Raw genomic sequence first — 19940 nt, 5'->3', positions numbered from 1 at the left:
TGGAAGTGGAGAGCTACTTCAGTTGGAGTGATCAGGGAAGACCTTTCCAGAGATTTATCTACTTCACCTGTATTATCAACAACCCAGGTCTCAGATTACTTCTCCCTTTTCTTAATGAAGTAGACTAATATAGTTTTAGGTGGACAGGTTCTAGAGATGGACAGGCTAGGTTCAAGTCCCTACATTGCCACCAAAAGCTATTTGACCTTGGTCAAGTCACTTGACCTCTCTATGCCTCAGACAAATTAAATGGAATAGTAAGTACCCACTCTAGTATTTAATAAGCTAACATATGCAAAATGCTCAGAATTGAGCCTGGTACATAATAATCACATATAAGTGTGTAGTCGCATTCACTAAAATGTAAACTCTACCAATGCAGTTTTAAACTCTTTAATTCCTTTTTGTGTCTCCAGCACTTAGCAGAGTGTCTGGCATAAAACAGTATTCACTGAATGAATACGGGATTTGCCACTGAGAGCAGCTATAGTGACATACTACAAACTTGGCTATTATCTTCATAATACTTAATTCTGTTAGGGCAGTTTTGATGTTCTTTTTTTTTTTCCTTAAAAGTAATTTAAAAGAGTTAATTTTCAATGGTTTGATTTGGGTTTTATTTCTAATGGCACTGTGAGGTGAACAGCCTCTGGTCAGGTCCCCAAAGATTCACACCTCCTGGTGTTTATATCCTTGTGTAATTGTCTCCTCTTGAGCTTGGGCTAGAACTAATAACTCACTTCTAACAAAGAATATGGCAAAAGTTACGGGATGTCACTTCAAAGATTAGGTTACAAAAAGACTGCGACTTTCTCTTTCTCTGAACGAAGCCAGCTGCCATGTTATGAGCTACTCTACGGAAAGGCCCATAGAGCAAGGAAAAGGGGGCAGTTTCTGGGCAAAAGACTATGAGGAACTGAATCCTACTAACAATCATGTGAGAGAGACTGGAGGTGGATCCTCATCCAGTCGAGCACTCGGATGACAATGTAGCCTTGGCTGACACTCTGACTGCAACTTCATGAAAGACCCTGAGCCAGAGGTATACTGTTAAGATGCACCTAGATTTCTGACCCACAGAAATTACAAGATAATAAATGCTTGTTGTTTTAAGCTGCTATGTTTCAGGGTGATTTGCCATGCACAAATATATAATTAGTACACACTATTATAACAGAATGTGGCCAACATAGTTTCTGCTTCTTTGAATTTTTTTAGGGGGGGAATCCTAAAATATGGTCAACTTTTGGAAATGTTCTATGGACATTTAAGAACAGTTTTTTCCACTGCAGAGTAGAAGGTCTGATACATATCCAACCAATTAAGGTTCTTAATTATTTACTTCAATTATCTCCTTATTCAACTTTCACTTCATTTACTTTTAATTATTTGATATATAAGGGTTGTTGATCACTTTAACATTATTTCACCCATCTAAGTAACTATGTTTGATTCATTAATGTTTTTGCCTTGTCTTTGACAATATCTGATAATATGGCTGACTCTGCCTTCTTTTCCTCCGTATTTGCACACTATACTCTTGCCCACAGACAACTTAAGTGTTCTTGTTACCTATTAGCACAGGAGATCAGGAACAAAGATTAGATTAGTAGCAAGATTAAATCAGTTATTAAAAACTTATAGGAAATACAGAAGAAAGAGGAACATGTTAAATGACACCACAGAGGTGCAATCAGGAGAGTCTAGATCTAGGGACAAATGACTTGGTTTCTTTAATAAATACATTTCAAGGGGAAAAAGCAAAGGAGACGGAGTGGAACCTATAGATGAAAAGAAACTTAAAAGACATGTCAACCAATTACAATATTGTAGGCAATTTTGGATTCGGATTCAAGTTAGCAAGCCATAAAAAGAAAAAAAAATTAGATCATCATCTGGTCTCCAGATTGAAAACCTTCAATGACTTTCTACTATACATAATAAAGAACACAAATTCATTACCGTGACCTCAGGGACCTGCTCCTCTAACTCTCCAGCCTCATTTTATAGCCACTCTCCTCCTCAGGCCAAGGTTCCCCATGTTGGAACCATTGCTCATGCTATGGCCTGTGTCTCGACAGGGCCCCCTTGTACTCTCTCCCTCCCCACATCTTCACTTAATGGGCTCCTTCTCATCCTTCAAGTCTCATTTACATGAGCCCTTCCTTGACTTGCCCATTGAATGCAGTCCCTGTGCTCTGTTTGCTCTTTCCTCTCTGTCTTGGAGTTTCTGTATTTATCTACTTTATCTGCCGTCTCCCATGCCCCCTTTGTTCTCTGTATCTTCAGAGAAGAGGACTGGAGACAGGAGCACAAGAGGGGAAAAGGCAAGGTGGCCACTGCCACCCTCTTCCTCCCCTGATCATTTTTCATCGAAGTCTTAAGGAGTCAAAGGTAGAGAATATAAGTGCTATGAGAGACAGCCTGCCTCTTCTCAGATTTTTGTTTTTATTTTGTATTAAACTGTGATTTTAGATTCTGGTAGGTATTAATTTAGAGAATATCCTTATTGGAGAAAAGTCTCATTCATTCATTCATCAAAACTGTGAGCACCAACTATCTGCAAGGCACTGTGCGCTGTCTGGATCCCAGAACGCCATCAGGGCACTCCCCCTAAAACATCTTCCTTTCTTCCCCTAAGATGCACTCTCATGGCAAAGAGCAGCTCACACTCCTGAGACGTTCATCATGTATATTCCAGGTCACTTCCAGGGCCATGGAACCTACTACTGAACGTAACAGAGTTGAGGGAAAGCTGATTCTCCTGTTGCCCACACAATTAGCCCAGAAAAGCTGCTGGGTGCCTTTTACATCGTTAAAATTCTTGTTGAGGCTCCAAATACAGATCCACACACAAAGATAAATCTCTGATGGAAGCAGTTTTGAATTCTTCCCAGAAGGCAATGGTATACAAACTCAGTGATTATTATAAAATATTATTATTATTATTGATTTCTATTTCTTTTTAAAAAATTTTACTGAGGTATAGTTGACTTATTGTATGGGTTTCAGGTGTACAACACAATGATTTGATAGTTTTATTGTCTACACATTATACAAAGTTATCATAAAATATTGACTATATTTCTTGTGCTGTGCATTACATCCCTGTGATGTATTTTATAGTTGATAATTCTTACTGTTTTAAAGTTTTTATAATTTCTTAGCACAGTATAGTTTCTGAAGTACTTTCATGTCCATAATATATACATACATAAGTGCATATCATTAGTAAATAGTAGGCACTCAGGAAAGTAGGGTTTGGTAAATGAGTTCTATCCATGGGACCACCTGGAGTCTGTGGGAGAATAATGCAAGAATTTAAAGATGGTGGATTGGTCAGAATTCTGACAAGAAGTAGAATTTACTTCAATGTTCAAAGAAAGAGACATTAATGAGGGGACTACTTACAGAGGTGAGATGTGGGTAGGGTTAAAGGAACAAATAGGGGATAGTGAAGCACCCAGAGATTAGCTTAGTATTGGCAGGAATTACAAAACCTGAAGTTGGGCAGTAGGAGTTTCATGCATGATGGGGATGGTAACTGGTATAAACATGCGGTTCCTAAACAAAGTGTTATAATCTGGGTGTGTGTGTGTGTGTGTGTGTGTCTGCGGGCGTGCATGTGAATGCACACACACACACACATGCATGTTTTTACCATGTACGTGGTACTTGACTCACTTCACTTGACATTGTCTGCCTTCTTCAGTTTGTCACTGCATTAAAATCTTTATTTAGCAAACACACTTACGTGTCTAGAATAGAGCATAGCACCTACTAAAAATCTGTAATAAATACCCAGCGGATAAATGATTATAGACACATTAGCCTTGAATGAGACCAGCTGCAAAACAGGCAATTTCTCAGCTTCCAACCACACCTTTATTATCAACCCTGGCTTGCTATCACACAGATCCGTAGTCTCCAATGTAAGGCTGACAATTTTGCTATTATTATTGTGAGGCCATTATTACATGCTACTATTTTTGTCTTCTCTCTGCACCACTAAATTCCAACTGTTCAAGGCAGGGAAGGAAGGCATTGGCAGGGGTTACTATAGTGAAGCAGGCTTGAGGAGAACATCCCTCACTGGGAAACAAAAGGAAATTCCCTCTCCACTGACTGTCCTCAGCCTTCGCCCACACATTGCTGGGCGGGGGGTGGGGGTGCGGGGTGGCTCTAAACAGAATCAGGAACTAATAGAGTGTTATCAAGCTTAGTACCATTTTAAAAACAACCTCAGATTTTCCCTGTACCTTTTAATGAGGTCCATCTCCGCCTGATCCCGCTTGCTAAGGAGAAGATTTCGGCTGTTTTCTAAGATATCTTCAATCTGGTCTGGCCAGAGGAACAAAGTGCTGTTCAGTTTGATATCTTCTTCTGCAAAACACATACAGGACACTGCTCAGCACAAGTCTGCTCACAGGGAAGTTAACTGAGCAGGACAGGAGGTCAACAGAACTGGGAACGGGGATGGCAATTAATGAATGGGACCATTATTGATGAATGATAGCCAGCATTCATTGAGTACTTACCAGGGGCCAGGCTAGAAGACAGACAGTATTATCATCCTTGTTTTTATGGATGGGAAACAAAGTTAAGCCAAGGGGTTCAAGGTCACACCACTAGAAGGCAGCAGAGCAGATTTCAAACCCAGGTCTGACCAACTCCAAAGCCTATGTTCTAACCTATGTTCTTTACTGTCCTAGGCTAGGTCTGAATATGTATGTAGAAACCTAGGTTCTAGTCTTTCAACTGTTTCATCTCATCTGAGTTTCAGTCTCCCTTTTGGTTCAGTGTCAGATGTCCTACCCATCTTATGGCTCTGGTCGTTTAAATGCCGTGGGTTCCCTCTGTATCCTTGGGAATTTAGGAGGCAGAGACCTCAGTCCTATCTGGGTTCACACGATCAAGGGCACAGCTCCTGAATGTGCAGGGGGATGGTTATGGGACCACTTTTCACTCCCAGTCCCTATCTCTCCATCCCATAACCATTTCCCCCAAACATTGTGAATACTAGGTAATTCACAGGTATCTCCAGATGGAAAAAGGCTCTGAAACTTGGCTTGTAGAGAGCATATTAGATTTTCCTTCAGAACCTGACCCTTACAAAACTCTAACTTGGTTCAATAAGCCTTCAAGGGGTATTTCTTTCCTTTTAAAATATGCAGAAGCATGAAGTCCTGACCTCCTTGAAGGTGGGATTGTATTAAGATGATAAATGAAATCTACCCATTTATAAAAGGACTCTGCATTTGACAGTGACTTTTCCAGGAACACCAGGCACAAGATTCAAAGACAAGCATCTAAGAACTATTCAAGTCCCTAGATATTTCTTCTTTTTTGTCTAACAATAAGATTTTCTTTGATTCAATTCCTGTGGATAGGAGTATGGAATTAGTATGGACTGACATATGCACACACATGAAAAACAGCTCTCCTGATACCTTTATTTAGTGGTAGGGTTGCTAACTCTCCTTCCCCTGGCTCCTTATCCATAAAGATGTAAACATGCACATAAATTTGCATGCACACACACATGACATCGGACTTACGGGGCAAGTCTGCATAGTCCATCAGGAACTCCAGCCGTTCAACCGCGTCTCTAAGTTGCCTCCTGAGTTTGAACACAGTGACATCACTGGATTTCTTTAAGAATTCAATGAGGGATACTAGCTTCCGAGTGTTGGCAGGGATCTCACTGACTTTGTCTGCAATGATGCTGTACTGATTACAGATGCTGCAAGGAAAGAAACAGGCACCATCACCACCACCATCATCATCAATCACCACCACCTAAAATAACTTTCTTATTAGACCCACTATTCTAAACAGACAAGCTTCCTATGTGGAGACTAGAACAATGTTTTCTGACTTTTCTCTACCTGGAAATTCTTGATGGATAATATTCATATAAACACTATATTTCAGGAATAATGACAGTAGAAATGGCAATAATATCTGACATGTACTATGCCCTTTACAATGTGCCATGTCCCATTCTCATCACTGCATGAATACTAGCTCATTTAACCTTCACAACAATTCTAAGAGGCAGGAACTATTAGTATCAACATTTTATAATGGAAGAAAGACAGGCTGAGTAACTTTATCCAAAGAAACATGATGTGTAGCTATCAGAGCCAGGATCTGAACTTGGTTTACTTGATTCCAAACCTTACACTCTTAACAGATTCACCAAGGGTAAATAAAATACAGATTTACACCAAAAGAATAAGAACACCACCAACAACAACAGCCACAACCCTTCAAATTTTATGTTGAAGTAGAACACTAAAATTAATTTGTAATCACTGCTCTTAACAGTACATCAGGAAGTTTATCCTCATGTGCTGCAGGTAATTTCCTGGTGGCACAGAGAAATTTATGTTCAAATACTGGGACCACTAGATCTACTGCCCACTTATCCTCAAACACAAGGCTGTGAAAAAGAATGTTATTATGGTCATAATTTGAGTATCCTGTAATTTATACAAAAGCTAATGAATGACAGTCTTCAGCATTTTAACTACAATAAGGAACAAATTATTTGCAATGTATCCATGCCTAGCACAGAGTGGCCCTCGAGAAGTGTTAGCAACAATAGCTGCCATAGTTTTTGTTATTATCATCGATCATTCCATGTTGATGGTCATACACCATAGAAAGGTGAAAATCACTCCTCTTAATGTTTTCAGTCCTTGATATTCCTTTCTTAATGTATGAAGACCCCCTCTGTAATGAAGTTAACTGTATCTAACTGATGAGAAAATGATTAAAACATTTTTGCAGATGATGCTGGGGTTTTAGAAATGAGTTTTTACACAATTCAGAAGCTGTGTGTGGAGAAAACTTGTTTATTGTGCTGCATGAATTCAGAGTATTCTCCACTTTTGAACTCAGATCTAGGTAATAGTTCCCAGCGTCTGTATTTTCAGTTGTGTATTTTACCAGTCAGCTTGGGCTACCATAACAAAACATTATAGACTGGTTGGCTCAAATAGCAAAATTTATTTTCTCACAGTCTCGAGGCTGGGAAGTCCAAGGTCAAGGTGCTGACTTACTGGGTTCCTAGTGACTTGCAGGCAGTTGCCTTCTCACTGTGTCCTCACCTGGCGGGAAGGAAGTAAGCCCTGTCTCTTCCTCTTCTTGGAAGGTCTTGTAAGGGTTTTCTGCCCTGGTTCCTGGCACAGAGCCCCTGAAACCCTTGCAATTTCATGGCTGATGAGAGTGTCTTTTGTTCTAATGAGGTGACTCAGGGTGAGCTTCTAGATGGCCTCTGGATGAGGAGCTGGTCACTGGAAAGACCAAGCCATCATTAGAAGCTTGGAGCAAATTAATTGAAGCCAAGGGCTGTGAAGTGGCAAGGGTGAGGTTTGGGTTCAGAAGACTCAAGCTCACCTAATCGGGCAAGTTAGGTTTTCTTTCTGGGCCTCATCTTGTCCTCCATTCAGTAAGATGTCTTGTATCTGCTTTACCTACCTCATGCAGTTACTGAGAAGGTCAAATGAGTCAGAATTTGGCTCATTTTTAAGGCGGAAAGAAACTTCAAAACTCAGCCACTAACTTGAGGTTTCTACATCCTTAGAAATCCCTGGGTTTGTAATAGGACGTCTGCTTTTACTTACATTAAAAAGGTCAAAGGAAATTACACATTTATTTTGATGAGGGTGAATGCACTGAACAACCAAGGCACCATGTTGCTTGGCTTTGACAGTTAACAAATGCTTAAGAAAAAAAAAAAAACTGCTTGATGCTCAAACTTTCCAAAGGAAAGTGTTGTAGTCTGAAGGCTGAAAACCTTTTACTGTCCAAGTATCAAATGTTTATGCTATAGGCAAAGAAACTGAAGATCCAAGAGGTGAAGCCAGGGGACACACAGGCAGGAAATGGAAGGTCTTGGATTCAAAGCCAAGTCTTCTGGCTCCCAAACCAGGAATCCCACCATTTATAGTTACTCAGCAAGAAAGCTGAGTGCAGTGGTGGGGAGTATGGACTTCTGGGTCAAAATGAACAAGGTTAAGCCATGGATGTGCCACTTGCTGACCTCTTGGAGCTCAGATTCCACAACAACATAATGAGAGAATACTGAACAGCATTTTAGGTTGTTGTAAAGACCTGATTAGATCTCAAATGTTCAGAATGCTTACACAATGCCTGGGCTACAACGTATGCTGAAAAAATGGTAGCTATTACCATCATTAATTTGCTGATGACTTTCTGATAATGTAGTTTGAAAACCTTAAAGTGCTATAAAATGCTAAACTTATATTTATCTACATATATATGAATAATATATATGACAATATTAATAGTGGTCATTAGCACTAAACCATTTTGGTCTATAGTCTAAAGCTCTCTGGAGGAAAAGAAGTAGCATAACACAGACTAACTATTTTGTAACATTCAAATAGAGACAGAGTAGCAGACAGATGCTGTCCCAGCCTCTTAGCATCATTGCCTCTTCTGTTAACCACAGCCTAAGTCTTTTTGGGGTATCCCCCCTCTTTCTCTTCCTTGGTTCTCATGGTCTAGGTAGGGCTACATCCACCCCAGGGATGGGAACACTACCCAGATCTAAGCCATCCTCTTGGCTACGGTGTTTGCCTTGGTGTTGCCCAAACAACGAAGTCAGACTAGTGTCACACCAGAAACCTTTCTGTTCCCCCTGGGAATGGGAACCTCGGAGGATATAAGTCTGGAGCTCCTGGGGACCACAAACTGGAGAGAACTTATCAGAGAGCAGAGCTGACACAGAGGACAGCCAAGAAGAGGGAAAGAGATTGTGTCCTAAATGTAGTGTTGAGGGCCTGAAGCTTGTAGCAACTCCCGAACTTTTCAACATGAGAGCCCCAGATTCCCATTTTCACATTAGCCAGTCTGGCCTTCTATCCCTTACAACCAGAAATGTCTTGACTAATAGACAGTCAGCAGTAAAATGAAGGTGCAATATAGAGTCTAAGGGTGAATGACAGAGCCCCGAGACCCAGACAGTAGAAATCTGGATGGAAGTGATTCTAAGGGCTGCCTGCAAGCACCCTGTATCTTCGAATGTGTGCTAGGTGGCCAGAGAGAAGGTCTGTGACCTCAAACAGCCAAGCGGTCTCTCTCCGAAGTTGCCTGCAAGAAAGCAAAGGCTGAAGGGTCAGAGATGAGCTGCCTCAGGATGCTTTCCACCTTCCTACTCCAAGTCGCATGTGGTTTCCTCCTTGCTGTGCACCCTCTAACCTGAACCTCAGGTCCCTGCAACCCTCACTTGGGGGCAGAAACAACTTGAACTAGAAGTTCTGTCTGGTCATTGCTGGCAGGTACAAGTTCTGCCCACTTTTCCATTCTCCCACTGGTGCCAAATAACATGGCTATTTCTCTGCATGCAACAATAACGATACCTGGTATTGGTGTCCCGGTTTACATCCACTTGGAACTGAATCAGACGGTCTTTAAGATTTTGGGCTCGCTCACAGAGATCATAATTTAGGGTCATGGTATCAAGGCAGAACATGGCCAAAGGCACGGTAATGTGCATGGATGCAATTTCATTTCTCCGCTTTTTTATGCTATTGATCCTCTGTAGAAATGAATAGATGCAGTGGCTTAATTTACCTTTAGCCTCTATGCAATTTGCCCCCAGCCTCAACCGCAGCCAACCCAGTCTAATGTTGAGACCAGTATATACACTAATGAAACACACTGACTACTTATTGGATTGTCATGTCACCAAGATATGCAATGTCAAGCAGCATCTCCTACCGTCACAAAATCATCAATGCCATGATTTTCTTTCAGGAACGCGGTGATGTTTTGCTCTGCCGTGTTATCCAGTAAGTCATCATACTTTTTGTATACATTTAAGTATCTTCCATATTGAAAAGCGTAAGATCAAACATACAAATACAGGTCACCAAATCAGATGAATCCGAGTGGCAAATAAAGAGACAATACCGTAAAAGTTAGCCCAAACTACAAAAGAGAAACATGGCAAATATAACATGGCAAAAGGTACAGTGAACTGGGAATTCAGAACTGTGGCTTCAAATTCCAGTTTTGCCACTTCCTAGCTGCATGAACTTTGTCAAGATATTTCTCTTTTTCAAAGGTCAGCGTCTTTACTTTTAAGTGGAAATGATAACACCTCATAGGATTGTTATAAAGCTTAACTGTAATTGTGTATATTTAAAGCAATTAATACTGCGCTTAACATACAGTGAATGTGTAATAAACATTGCTTCCTATCCCCCCTTCCAGCTCTAAAATTCTATGTCTAAATTTTAAGATAAAAATTTGGAACTAATGAACCTAAAATTTATTGAATAGAATTAAGTTTCCCTCTGGTATCAGATCATGCAAGAATAGCTGGACAGATTCCCCCCCAAATTGGAGGATGTTTGGGGATGCTCTGGCTTCAAATAAGTTTGAATTAAAATAAAGAAGATATGGAGTAGGCAGAATTAACTTCGTGGGGTCCAGTGGCTATTTTTGCAAATATTCATAGTTTTGACTGCAGAAACACCAGTATGTTTAATTAAGGGATGCTGACTCAGGTCTTGCTGAAGCTGCATCATAATATATGAAATACGCATCACATTACTTTTCTGAAATCCAGAAATTTATGAGTGCCAGAACCTATCTGGTGCCATGGCTTTCAGATAAGGGAGGTGAACCTGTAACTGAATGTGAATTCTGGGTCTCGTACCTATTAGCTGTACAACATTTGGAAAGCTACAATTTCCTCAACTGCAAAATGGGGACAAATAGTAATACCTCTGTAAGTAAATGTTAGCTATTCTTATCGTGTATTGTTTCAGGTGTGCGGAAATAGGGATTGTTTATTTGATGACAGTTAAGAGCACTAAGCCAATGCCAAAATGGCTGGCTAACTTAGTTACAACTAAACCAACTTACTTGCAGGGGCCAACTTGATTTTTCTGAAATACTTCAAAAGTTTGATCCACAAAGTCAGAAACCAATTTTTCATCAGCGTTGACGGTTGCAAGAATCAGATTATATCCTTTCAACTCTGGGAACAGGATAGATTCCACCTAAAGAGTAGAAGCCACTTTTATTTATTAATTTTTTCAATGGTTCATTTTTTAAAATTGTAGTATAGTAAGTTACAATGTGTCAATTTCTGGTGTACAGCACAATGTCCCAATCATGCATATATATACATATATTCATTTTCATATTCTTTCTCATTAAAGGTTATTACAAGATATTGAATATAGTTCCCTGTGCTATACAGAAGAAATTTGTTTTTTATGAAAATATTTTATTTATTTATTATTGTACTATTCTAATTATTTTTTTATTTCGGGGGGAGCAGGTAATTAGGTTTATTTAATTTTAGGGGAGGTACTGGGGATTGAACCCAGGACCTCATGCATGCTAAGCATGCACTCTACCACTTGAGCTACACCCTCTCCCCTAGAAGCCACTTTTAAATGTTGCAAGACTTCCACGAGATACAAGAAGAAAGATGACACCAAAATGTAAAATCTCCTGCAAAGGACTCATTTCCAGGGACATCAGCTGCATTTCTACTCTACTTCCTCTCGGATGGTGCTGGAATCTCCCCACTGTTCCCTTTACCTCTATTCTCTCTCCTCTCCCTCTCGTTGGACTACTCATCTTTCAAATACTTGCTCATTTTAAGCCTTATGTCCTCAGACAGTCCCTTCTGGGTCCCAGGTAGATGTCAGGTTTCCCTGCTTAAGGCTCACATTCTGAATTTTTCCCATTTGGCACTCATCACAACTGTAATTAAATGAATATGTAACAAGCTGTTCTAGGTTTGTCATGGGACATAAATGCATGGGCCTGGATCATATCTGACATCTTCACTAGTGGGAACGGCCTAACAAGAGCTTGGCACATACAGTAAGTACTCAATACACACTGTGTGAGTGAATGATTGTTACTCCCTCATCACAACTGAACACTTTTCCTCTCTGAAGAAAAGCTACTAGAGACATGGGTTCTAATTCTAACTCTGCCACTAACTGGCTATGTGACCTTCCGTAAGTTACTTCTCTCTGGACTTCCGTTTTCTCATCTGAAGAAAAGAAGAGATATACTAGATTCTCCTCTCAGTGGAGAGGAAAAAAAGCTGTGTCTTTATGATCTTGAGGCACGAAAAGTATTCAGCTCTTCCCAGCTTCATAACAGCATGGGTGTATCTGAGTTTGTTCTCGGTTGCATGGTGCACGCAGGCTGCAAAGTCCTTGCTGGACTTTGCCTTTGCCTTGGATTTGTTGGACCCATTGCCTTCTGCTGCCCTCCCTGCTAAGAGAGTTTTTAGTGATCCGTCTCACAAAAGGTTCTTCAGAGTGTTTTACTGAGTTATATACAGCTGATGAGAATGCATCAATGTAGGAAGGAGCAAAAGCAAGTGTAACTGATCTTTGTCCTCCCTCCTTGGACAGTTCGAAGGCTTTTAAACCGGTGGAGGAGCAGCGTCTTTGCCGTAGCCATACTGTAGACAGTGTTTGAAAGCAAGGATACAAAGGAAATGGCTTAGGGCCGCACAGCTGAAGCATTCAGGCCATGCGACAGGTCACGGGTGGGTAGGACAGTGGACTGTCTCATGGGAGAAGTCTTCCATCAAAAGGGGAAGCAACACCTCACGTTGCCCTTTAAACGTGGCTGGTTCTCCCCGGCCCTGCAGAAGAGTCCGGTAGAACTGAGCAGAGAACAACAGTGCTGTTTCCAGGTAAGATTATCAATTGTGGTTCCTCTCTGCTTATCTTCCCGGCTCTCTGATCTGGACTTCTTGGTCTTGTCATCACCTTCAGTGCTCATACCTGCATACTTCTCTGACTCTGGCATTTCTCCGGCACTTTGCATGAGAAAATTCTCCCATCGCGAGCGAGACTGGCCCAAGCAGCCCCATTCCCTAGTAATATAATTCCTGATTATGAAAGTAATGCATCAACGTTGCAGCTAATGCTGTTTTAAATTCTGTTTATTGCATTTCCCATTTTAGAAAATCCTTCCCTTATCTCATTCAGCTTCTTTTTATTTATGCCTCTCATTCACCTCTTTTCATTACAGTCAGCATTAGACATCCATGTTTTTCTCAGTTTTTTGCTAAGACAAATGTTTTCTAATATCTACTTTGGTTTTCTCTAGCAACTTTCATACAAATACGCTTTCTTTCTGTACCTTGAGTACTATTCTCAAACATTTCATGCTAATGCCCCCCCTCCAACTTTTGAAACTCATCTTTAACCATAAATAAGGCAGGACTGGTAGGGGCTGGGAGTACTGTCTACCTGTTGATGTTCTTCGATATTCTTCTTAGATATCCAAACTGAGGGACTATTCTTTTAAAATGTCACTACCTAGTTCAGAGATAAAACAGCGTGAGGGGGTGCCAGGAGGGAGACAGTGCGATGGGCATCTCTAGATGGAGAACTCAGAGCCTGGGCTGCTTTTTCTCATAGTCTAATAAAATCAATGGCATTTACTTGGGCCTGTCTTCAAATATGCTACAAACTGTGACCTGTGACTATGTCTTCTGGGCATCACAATCCACTAGATCTACCACTAGCCCCTGCTGGGCTATTTGCAGCAGCAGCCACACACACCCTGGGCTCTCCCAGCCCAGCTGCTTGCAAACACTGCTGATCCATGGTGGTGAAGGAGAACTTGAGTGGTACGTACTTGATCTGTCCCCAAGCCCCCACACCATCCTTCCAAACTACAGGGACTTCTCTTTCATTTCCTTCCTAGGGATACCAATTGTAGGAGAGCTGCCCACTGTTTTCTTCTCCCTCCACACATCAGTTTTCTTGTTAGCCAGACTTTGTTCAAAACCCGAAATTTAGAGTTCTCTGGTGAAATCAGCTGGAGCATGTGGCTTCACATGCTTCCCCACAAACTCCAACTCTAATCGTGAGCCCTTAGAACCCTCTACGTACAGAACCGCAAAGAGGAGTACTTACGAGCATCCAAGGCATCATACATAGTGCATGGGGGTGGGGAGAATACCCCAACAGGTCCCTTCCCTGTACAGGGCTGGACACTGGTCCTCCTGCCACACCAACCACAGAAGGAAATAGAGGATGGAATGCAAAAGAGTCACACTTGTGCAGGTGATCCTGCCTGGTTCTAAAGCCTGCTAACAAGTGTCTGGAATCTAATTAGTAATGTTATCCTGGAAAGGAGACTTGGAAAAGGGCTTGGGTCAGGAAGGGAAGTCTCAATCTCTTCCCTAGAAGACTACAGTGAGATAAACAAACACATACATGGAACGTCAAGAACTAAATTAGATGCAGTTTTATGAAAATCCTTGGCAAAGTGCATGGCAATTGATCCATCATGAATTATTACCCTAAGCTGGACATGGCTTGTGACACATCTGCCCTTTTGAGGCTGGTATCATGGGGGGAGTCTACTTTCCCACAAAGTAACTCATGTTAAAAGCACAGTTCTTGGATGTGTGGACATTTCTTTAAGTCCCAGATTCTCTTTCCGTGCTGAAGAGGATGTACTCAGGATATAGCTCCCAAAGTAAAACCCTCCTTTGTACAAATGGCCACTTAAAATGTATTTTATTCAACACATGAATAAGAATACAAATGAATAATTAAGTGAATACCATACCTTGGGAATCCCCTTAGAGTTCTTAATAATTTCCAAGAAAGAGTTGTGTATTAATTCCCAGCAGTCATCAAAAGATGGTTTAAAGACAATAATGGGGTCACTGACTTCAAGTTTCATCATGATTAGCTGAGGTATAAAGAACTCCATCTCTTGGTAGGGCTCCTCAAAATCATTCCCATCCTTCAAGAGACATAAGATATGGCAATAGTTACAAAACGGAACCCTCCAGAATCAAGGGAGTGAATTTTACCCGTTCATAGACTACAGAAAAGGAAATGAAAGGTATGGTGTACTATTCATGTTTAAAGTAAGGGCTAGGTATGGCTGAGCCTACTTGAGCTAACCCCGGCCCTCTTCATCAAAGCTTTCATTCAGTGTGCTTACTTTGCTTGGAAATTCCTTTACCATTATTTCCAAGTCCTTCCCATCCTTCAAAACTCAGCTCAAAATCCCCTCCTCCAGGAAGCCTCCCTGTTTCCCAGCAAGAAACAATCTCCCACTTCTGAACTTCTCTATTTCCACTTCCTCATGGTATTTTACCTTTCTCTCATACGGAGATTTACATGCAGATCATATCTTCTCTACTCTAGACGGCAGGATCTGTGTCTGAACCATCTACCTCCTCCAAAATACCCGAGATAGCATTTAGCACATAATAGGTGCTCAATAAAAATGTATTAGCTGAATCCAAAAGTATAAATAGTTATCTGTAGACCTCAAATGGACTTGCTAATCAGCATGTAGTCTGTTTTAGACACTCAAAATGTCAACTTTCCTGTGACAGAAATATTGGTGTGGGGGAAATACTTCCAATTCCCCTAATGAAATTGGCACAGGGCAGCTGTAAAGTGCTTGTCCAAGCAGTTGACTCTAGAGATTTCTTAGATCGGTTTAACGACTGCTGATCAACATTAGTTAAATGTCTACTGTGTATCAAATACCCATGGATTTCCTTTCTTTCAGACAGACAAAGATTCTACTTTTCCCTTTGAGTGGAATTTGAGAGTGAGACTTGTTCTCACATCTGAGTTTCTTCTGCCTAGTGAAGCAGACAACTACAGTGATATGTATAGATTAGTCCACCGCAGATTACTAAGGCTGAAGTCTAAATTCAGCAGTGTCACTTCCACATTTTTGGAGCAAAAAGTAAACTGTTCATTTTCACTTTATTTGGAAAAACGCTTAGAATTTAACCTTTTCCTTTTCTAAGTGATTTAAAATTTTATCCTTTTTAAGGTAAAATGTATACATGGTATAAAACCCAAAAGAATCTTCCTCGATCCCTAGGTTATCTAAATGTAAGGGATGCTTTGAAAACCAGGATTCAAGTGTTTCAGTTTTTATTTCAAGTTCATTGAAGTAGTTTCATGAAGGAAATTATTAATGAGGTCAATACAGCCGATTGTTGTTAGAGTTACCCTTTCAAAGACCAAAGGACAAAAGTCGTACCTGCAGTAAACACACACAACACTCCCTAAATATCAAGTCAAAGATTGATAACAAACCCTTTCCAACCCCTTCCTTTAATAGAGAGGATTAAAAAAGTGACCACTCCTACTGTAGGAGGTACGTATTCCTTTCTTTTTTTTCAATCTTTCTTTAAATTTTCTTTTTTTGGGGGGGGTGATTAGTTTATTTATCTAGTTAGTTATTTTGATGGAGGTACTGGGGATTGAACCCAGGACCTTGTGCATGCTAAGCACGTAGTTTAATCACTGAGCTATACCCTCCCCTCTCTTTAAACTTTCTTAATTTCTCTAGTTCTATAGATTTTTTTTTTTTACCAATATAGCAGTAGGCAATTATCTCAGGAAAGCCTGCTGTGCATTTAAAGAAAGCATTTTTAAAAACTAATAATCACCTGACAGGTGTTCAAATCAAGAGTTTTACTTTTTGGCCTGGCTCACGGCCGAGGACTTTACATGGTGGAATCCTGGGTCTATCTCAGTTCGTTCCACTCAAAAGGCTCTACTGCTGGTCCCCGACATACCTTGTGTATCATGAAAAAGGAAACAAGGTCCTCGAGAGACTTAATGACCAACTCCCTGAGCTGGAGTGACATGAAGGATGCCACAGAAGCAAAATATTCCTCAATGTTACAAGAGGAGTCATATTCGCTCTTGGGAGCAAAACAGACCCAGTGCTCCTTCCGTGAGACAAAAAGCTGGGCACAGGTGGGGATCCATCTGTAAAGACAGCACGGCATCCAAGTAAGAATCTCTTCAAGCTCCAAGAAGTCCTCTTAGCCATTCCCCACTCTCCACAACAAGACAGATGGCTCCTTTCCCGCTAAGCAGCTTTGCAAGTTGGTACTTTCATATCCCGGGCCACCTCACCTGCCAAATTTCTAATTCCCAATGGGAACCACTGGCCTTTGCATCCTACCACGTCTCTTTTCTGGTTGCTAAGAAAGTTCTACTCTATCAGAGAAGTACTAGCAGTAGCCACAGTGGTAGGGGTAATAATTACATTTAATAGGTGCTATGTGCCAGCTATTGCACAATCATTTGGTAGGTATTAGCATCATCATGTCACAAAAGGGGATTTTTCTGGCTCTGGACATAGTCCTGCAGGCATTTGCAAAGGAGAGAGGACTTGTTTAAGTGACTGAAAACTCCCATCATTGGAACCTTGCAGGTGTTTATCTGGGCCACCTGAACACAAGTCATTCAAATGCACTGTCCTGTAACCTAGCAGGGCCGAAAGGATTCCAGAGGGAATGGAAGTGGTACTCTCAACATGGAATGGTAATGAGAGAGTTTCAGAAGGCAGAGGAAGACTAGGAGTGAGGGTTGAAGAGCAGTGGACATGAGGAGAGGGTGGCTGTCGGGGATGGGAACACGGCAGGGAGAGGACAGAGGAAGATGTCAGTGAGAAGTCAGCAATATTTGTGCAACCTCCAGGCTGGGTACCAGTTTTCCCTACAGAGAGTTTTTGGTCTTTATGACACCATGATGCAGCCCCATGCTGAAGCAGACACTGACTTGCTGAGGAGAATCTGGCGCGCTTCCCTGCAGTGTTTCTGGATGACATTCTGATACTCATGAGGCAGCAGAGGTAATTTTCCCGCCAGTAATTCTGCTGTTCGGACAAACCGGAGGTCTCTAAATCTGCCGAAAGAGAGGGGAGAACTTCCTTAGCTGAGAAGATGCTTAATAACAAATTCTGTAGGAGGGGTTCAAAGGAAACAAATATTTTCATTTTTCAATGAGAAGAGATTTAAACAGATTAATTATATCTGAAAACCCTGGGAGTCTGAGAACAGAGTGGATAGTCCACGAGAACTCGTGCACAGAGTGAATAAACCAGAAGGTGTCACTGAGCAGGTGTTACTGAGGTGTTACTGAGCCTTCCTATGTGTCCTGCTCCAGGTAACCCGTCTAGGGAGTGGAGTTTTGACACTGACTTGGTATTTAGCTGGCTGGGAACTGGGATACCAAATGGACAAATCAAAGTTCTTTCCAACACTGAAGACACAGAGGACAGGGTAATAAGCAAAGCACCACCCTGATGCTCAAGTGGGTTCCACTCGATATTCAGTGTGGCACCTGGGGGAGCTACTCAAGACAACTTGGAGAACTGCTTTGGTCTGAACCAAAAAAACACAAAAGACCTACCCCCACAGCTGGTAGGCTCCCCAAGACGCCCACAGCATCCCTTGGCACAGTGCCTTGTACAGTGCAGGCACTCAATAAATAACTGTTACATGAACCACGAACTTCTTTCTGCCCTCTCCAGTGATGTTCTTACCTTCTCCTGTCTCTCTCAGATTAATGGAGGTGCTGCCCATAAAGGTAAACACACTCCCCAAGGCCCTTTTTAGCTTCAGGGCCACCACTTCACTTCCTGACACCAATTCCATTCATTTATAAATCACCCTTTTAAATCATCAGTGCTTACCACTTCCCAAACTAGATCTTTGCTCACTTTCTTAGCTTGTCTCAGCTCTGGCTTCTCATTTTCATCATCCTCTGTAATGACCCACAGACATGTTCCCTCATCCTCCTGAAATCCTGTAGTCTGCATTTCTATTCCTTTTTGGTGGGGGGAGCGAACTTAGTCTTCTTCTTGTCCGATCAGTCACAAAGCCCTTGCTAGGGAAGGACAGGAGGTGAGGACCTCACCCTCCACACACGTTTGATACTCATCTTTGGCACAGCCCTTGTCACCATCCCATAATTATGTTACTTCAGTTCAATCCTAACAAACTTCCCACGTTGGGCAGAAAAATCTGCTCTTTCTTCATACCACAACCCTCATTCTGGCCCCTAAACTCCTCACCCTTCACTATTCACTAAGTAACCTTTTAAAATGTTTAAAGCTAAATAGCGAAGACCACATAAGAAAATTGTTTTGTAGTATTTCCTTAACAAATCTTTCTCATTGCTGATTTTTTGGTTCAGCTGACAAAAACCTTCTAAATGATTCTGGTTCACTTTTGTGCCTTTGTTGCCTACATAAGCTTCTTCAGGGAACCATGAAAAGCAAGTAGTAAGAGTCCTTCTTTTACTAGAAGCTATACATTCAATAATTTGTCATCTTCACTATCTGGTCAAATTAAATTCACCTGCATCTCCTCTTTAGCACTGAACTTCTGGCAATTTTATCAGCCCCGTGGCTGACATTCTTGTTAATTTCTAAGTTAACTCTTTTTTTTTTGAGGCCATAAACATGCTTGTAGTTAAAGCAGTGCCTTCATTTGTTGAACAACTACTGTATGCGAAGCACTGTTCTAAGCACTTCACCCAAAAACCCCATGGGGGAAGTAGTTATTATTCACATTTTGCATGTAAAGAAACAGGGGTCTAGAGAGATTAGCTTCCCCCAAATTACAGAATTCATCAGGAACACAGCAGGAACCAGGCCTTAGGCAGTCTAGTTCCAGAGCCCATTCTGTAAGTTATTACTTTATACACTTCTGCCTCATCAGAAAAAATTTTTCTCCAGTGTCCTAACTAGCACCTTCAATGCCTTAGAAAACTGAATTCAGTTCAAAGAAGGGAATGTGCTTATTTCTTATCATTGGTGGGCTCATTCTAGGTGGAACTAAGAGGGCGAAAAACAAGTCAGTTATCCAAGTGACGAGGCTCCCCTAAGACTAAACACATTCAACAGAGATCCTCCTCAAACAAAATATTTGAGTTGCTAATTGAGTTCAACCAATCAAGTTACATAAACATATTTGCCTCTAATTTTTCTAATAAAAAAACCTAGATGATGGCAGCTTATCATTTAATTAGCCTGACCTTTTGATGAACTCTGGTGGCCTCATTCTCCCACTAGGATTTGCAACCCTTCTTGAAGGGCTCATAAAAAAAATCAATCTTTCTTCC

At 41.2% G+C, this 19940-nt stretch overlaps 1 protein-coding gene across 1 annotated transcript in view; it reads right to left on the bottom strand.

The window, feature by feature from the left end:
* Nucleotides 1–19940, bottom strand: part of DNAH3 (dynein axonemal heavy chain 3) — a 152752-nt gene that overhangs the window by 115994 nt on the left and 16818 nt on the right. The window contains exons 10-17 of the mRNA XM_074346872.1: nucleotides 17592–17717; nucleotides 16598–16793; nucleotides 14608–14787; nucleotides 10906–11042; nucleotides 9754–9859; nucleotides 9393–9571; nucleotides 5559–5743; nucleotides 4260–4383 (exon numbers count right to left, since the gene is read on the bottom strand). Of these exons, the coding sequence (XP_074202973.1) occupies nucleotides 4260–4383; nucleotides 5559–5743; nucleotides 9393–9571; nucleotides 9754–9859; nucleotides 10906–11042; nucleotides 14608–14787; nucleotides 16598–16793; nucleotides 17592–17717 (1233 nt within the window). The remainder of the gene's footprint in view (nucleotides 1–4259; nucleotides 4384–5558; nucleotides 5744–9392; nucleotides 9572–9753; nucleotides 9860–10905; nucleotides 11043–14607; nucleotides 14788–16597; nucleotides 16794–17591; nucleotides 17718–19940) is intronic.

This window comes from Camelus bactrianus, chromosome 18, assembly GCF_048773025.1.
Source record: "Camelus bactrianus isolate YW-2024 breed Bactrian camel chromosome 18, ASM4877302v1, whole genome shotgun sequence".
Lineage (NCBI taxonomy): Eukaryota > Metazoa > Chordata > Mammalia > Artiodactyla > Camelidae > Camelus > Camelus bactrianus.
This window is presented reverse-complemented; position numbering and strand designations above follow the sequence as displayed.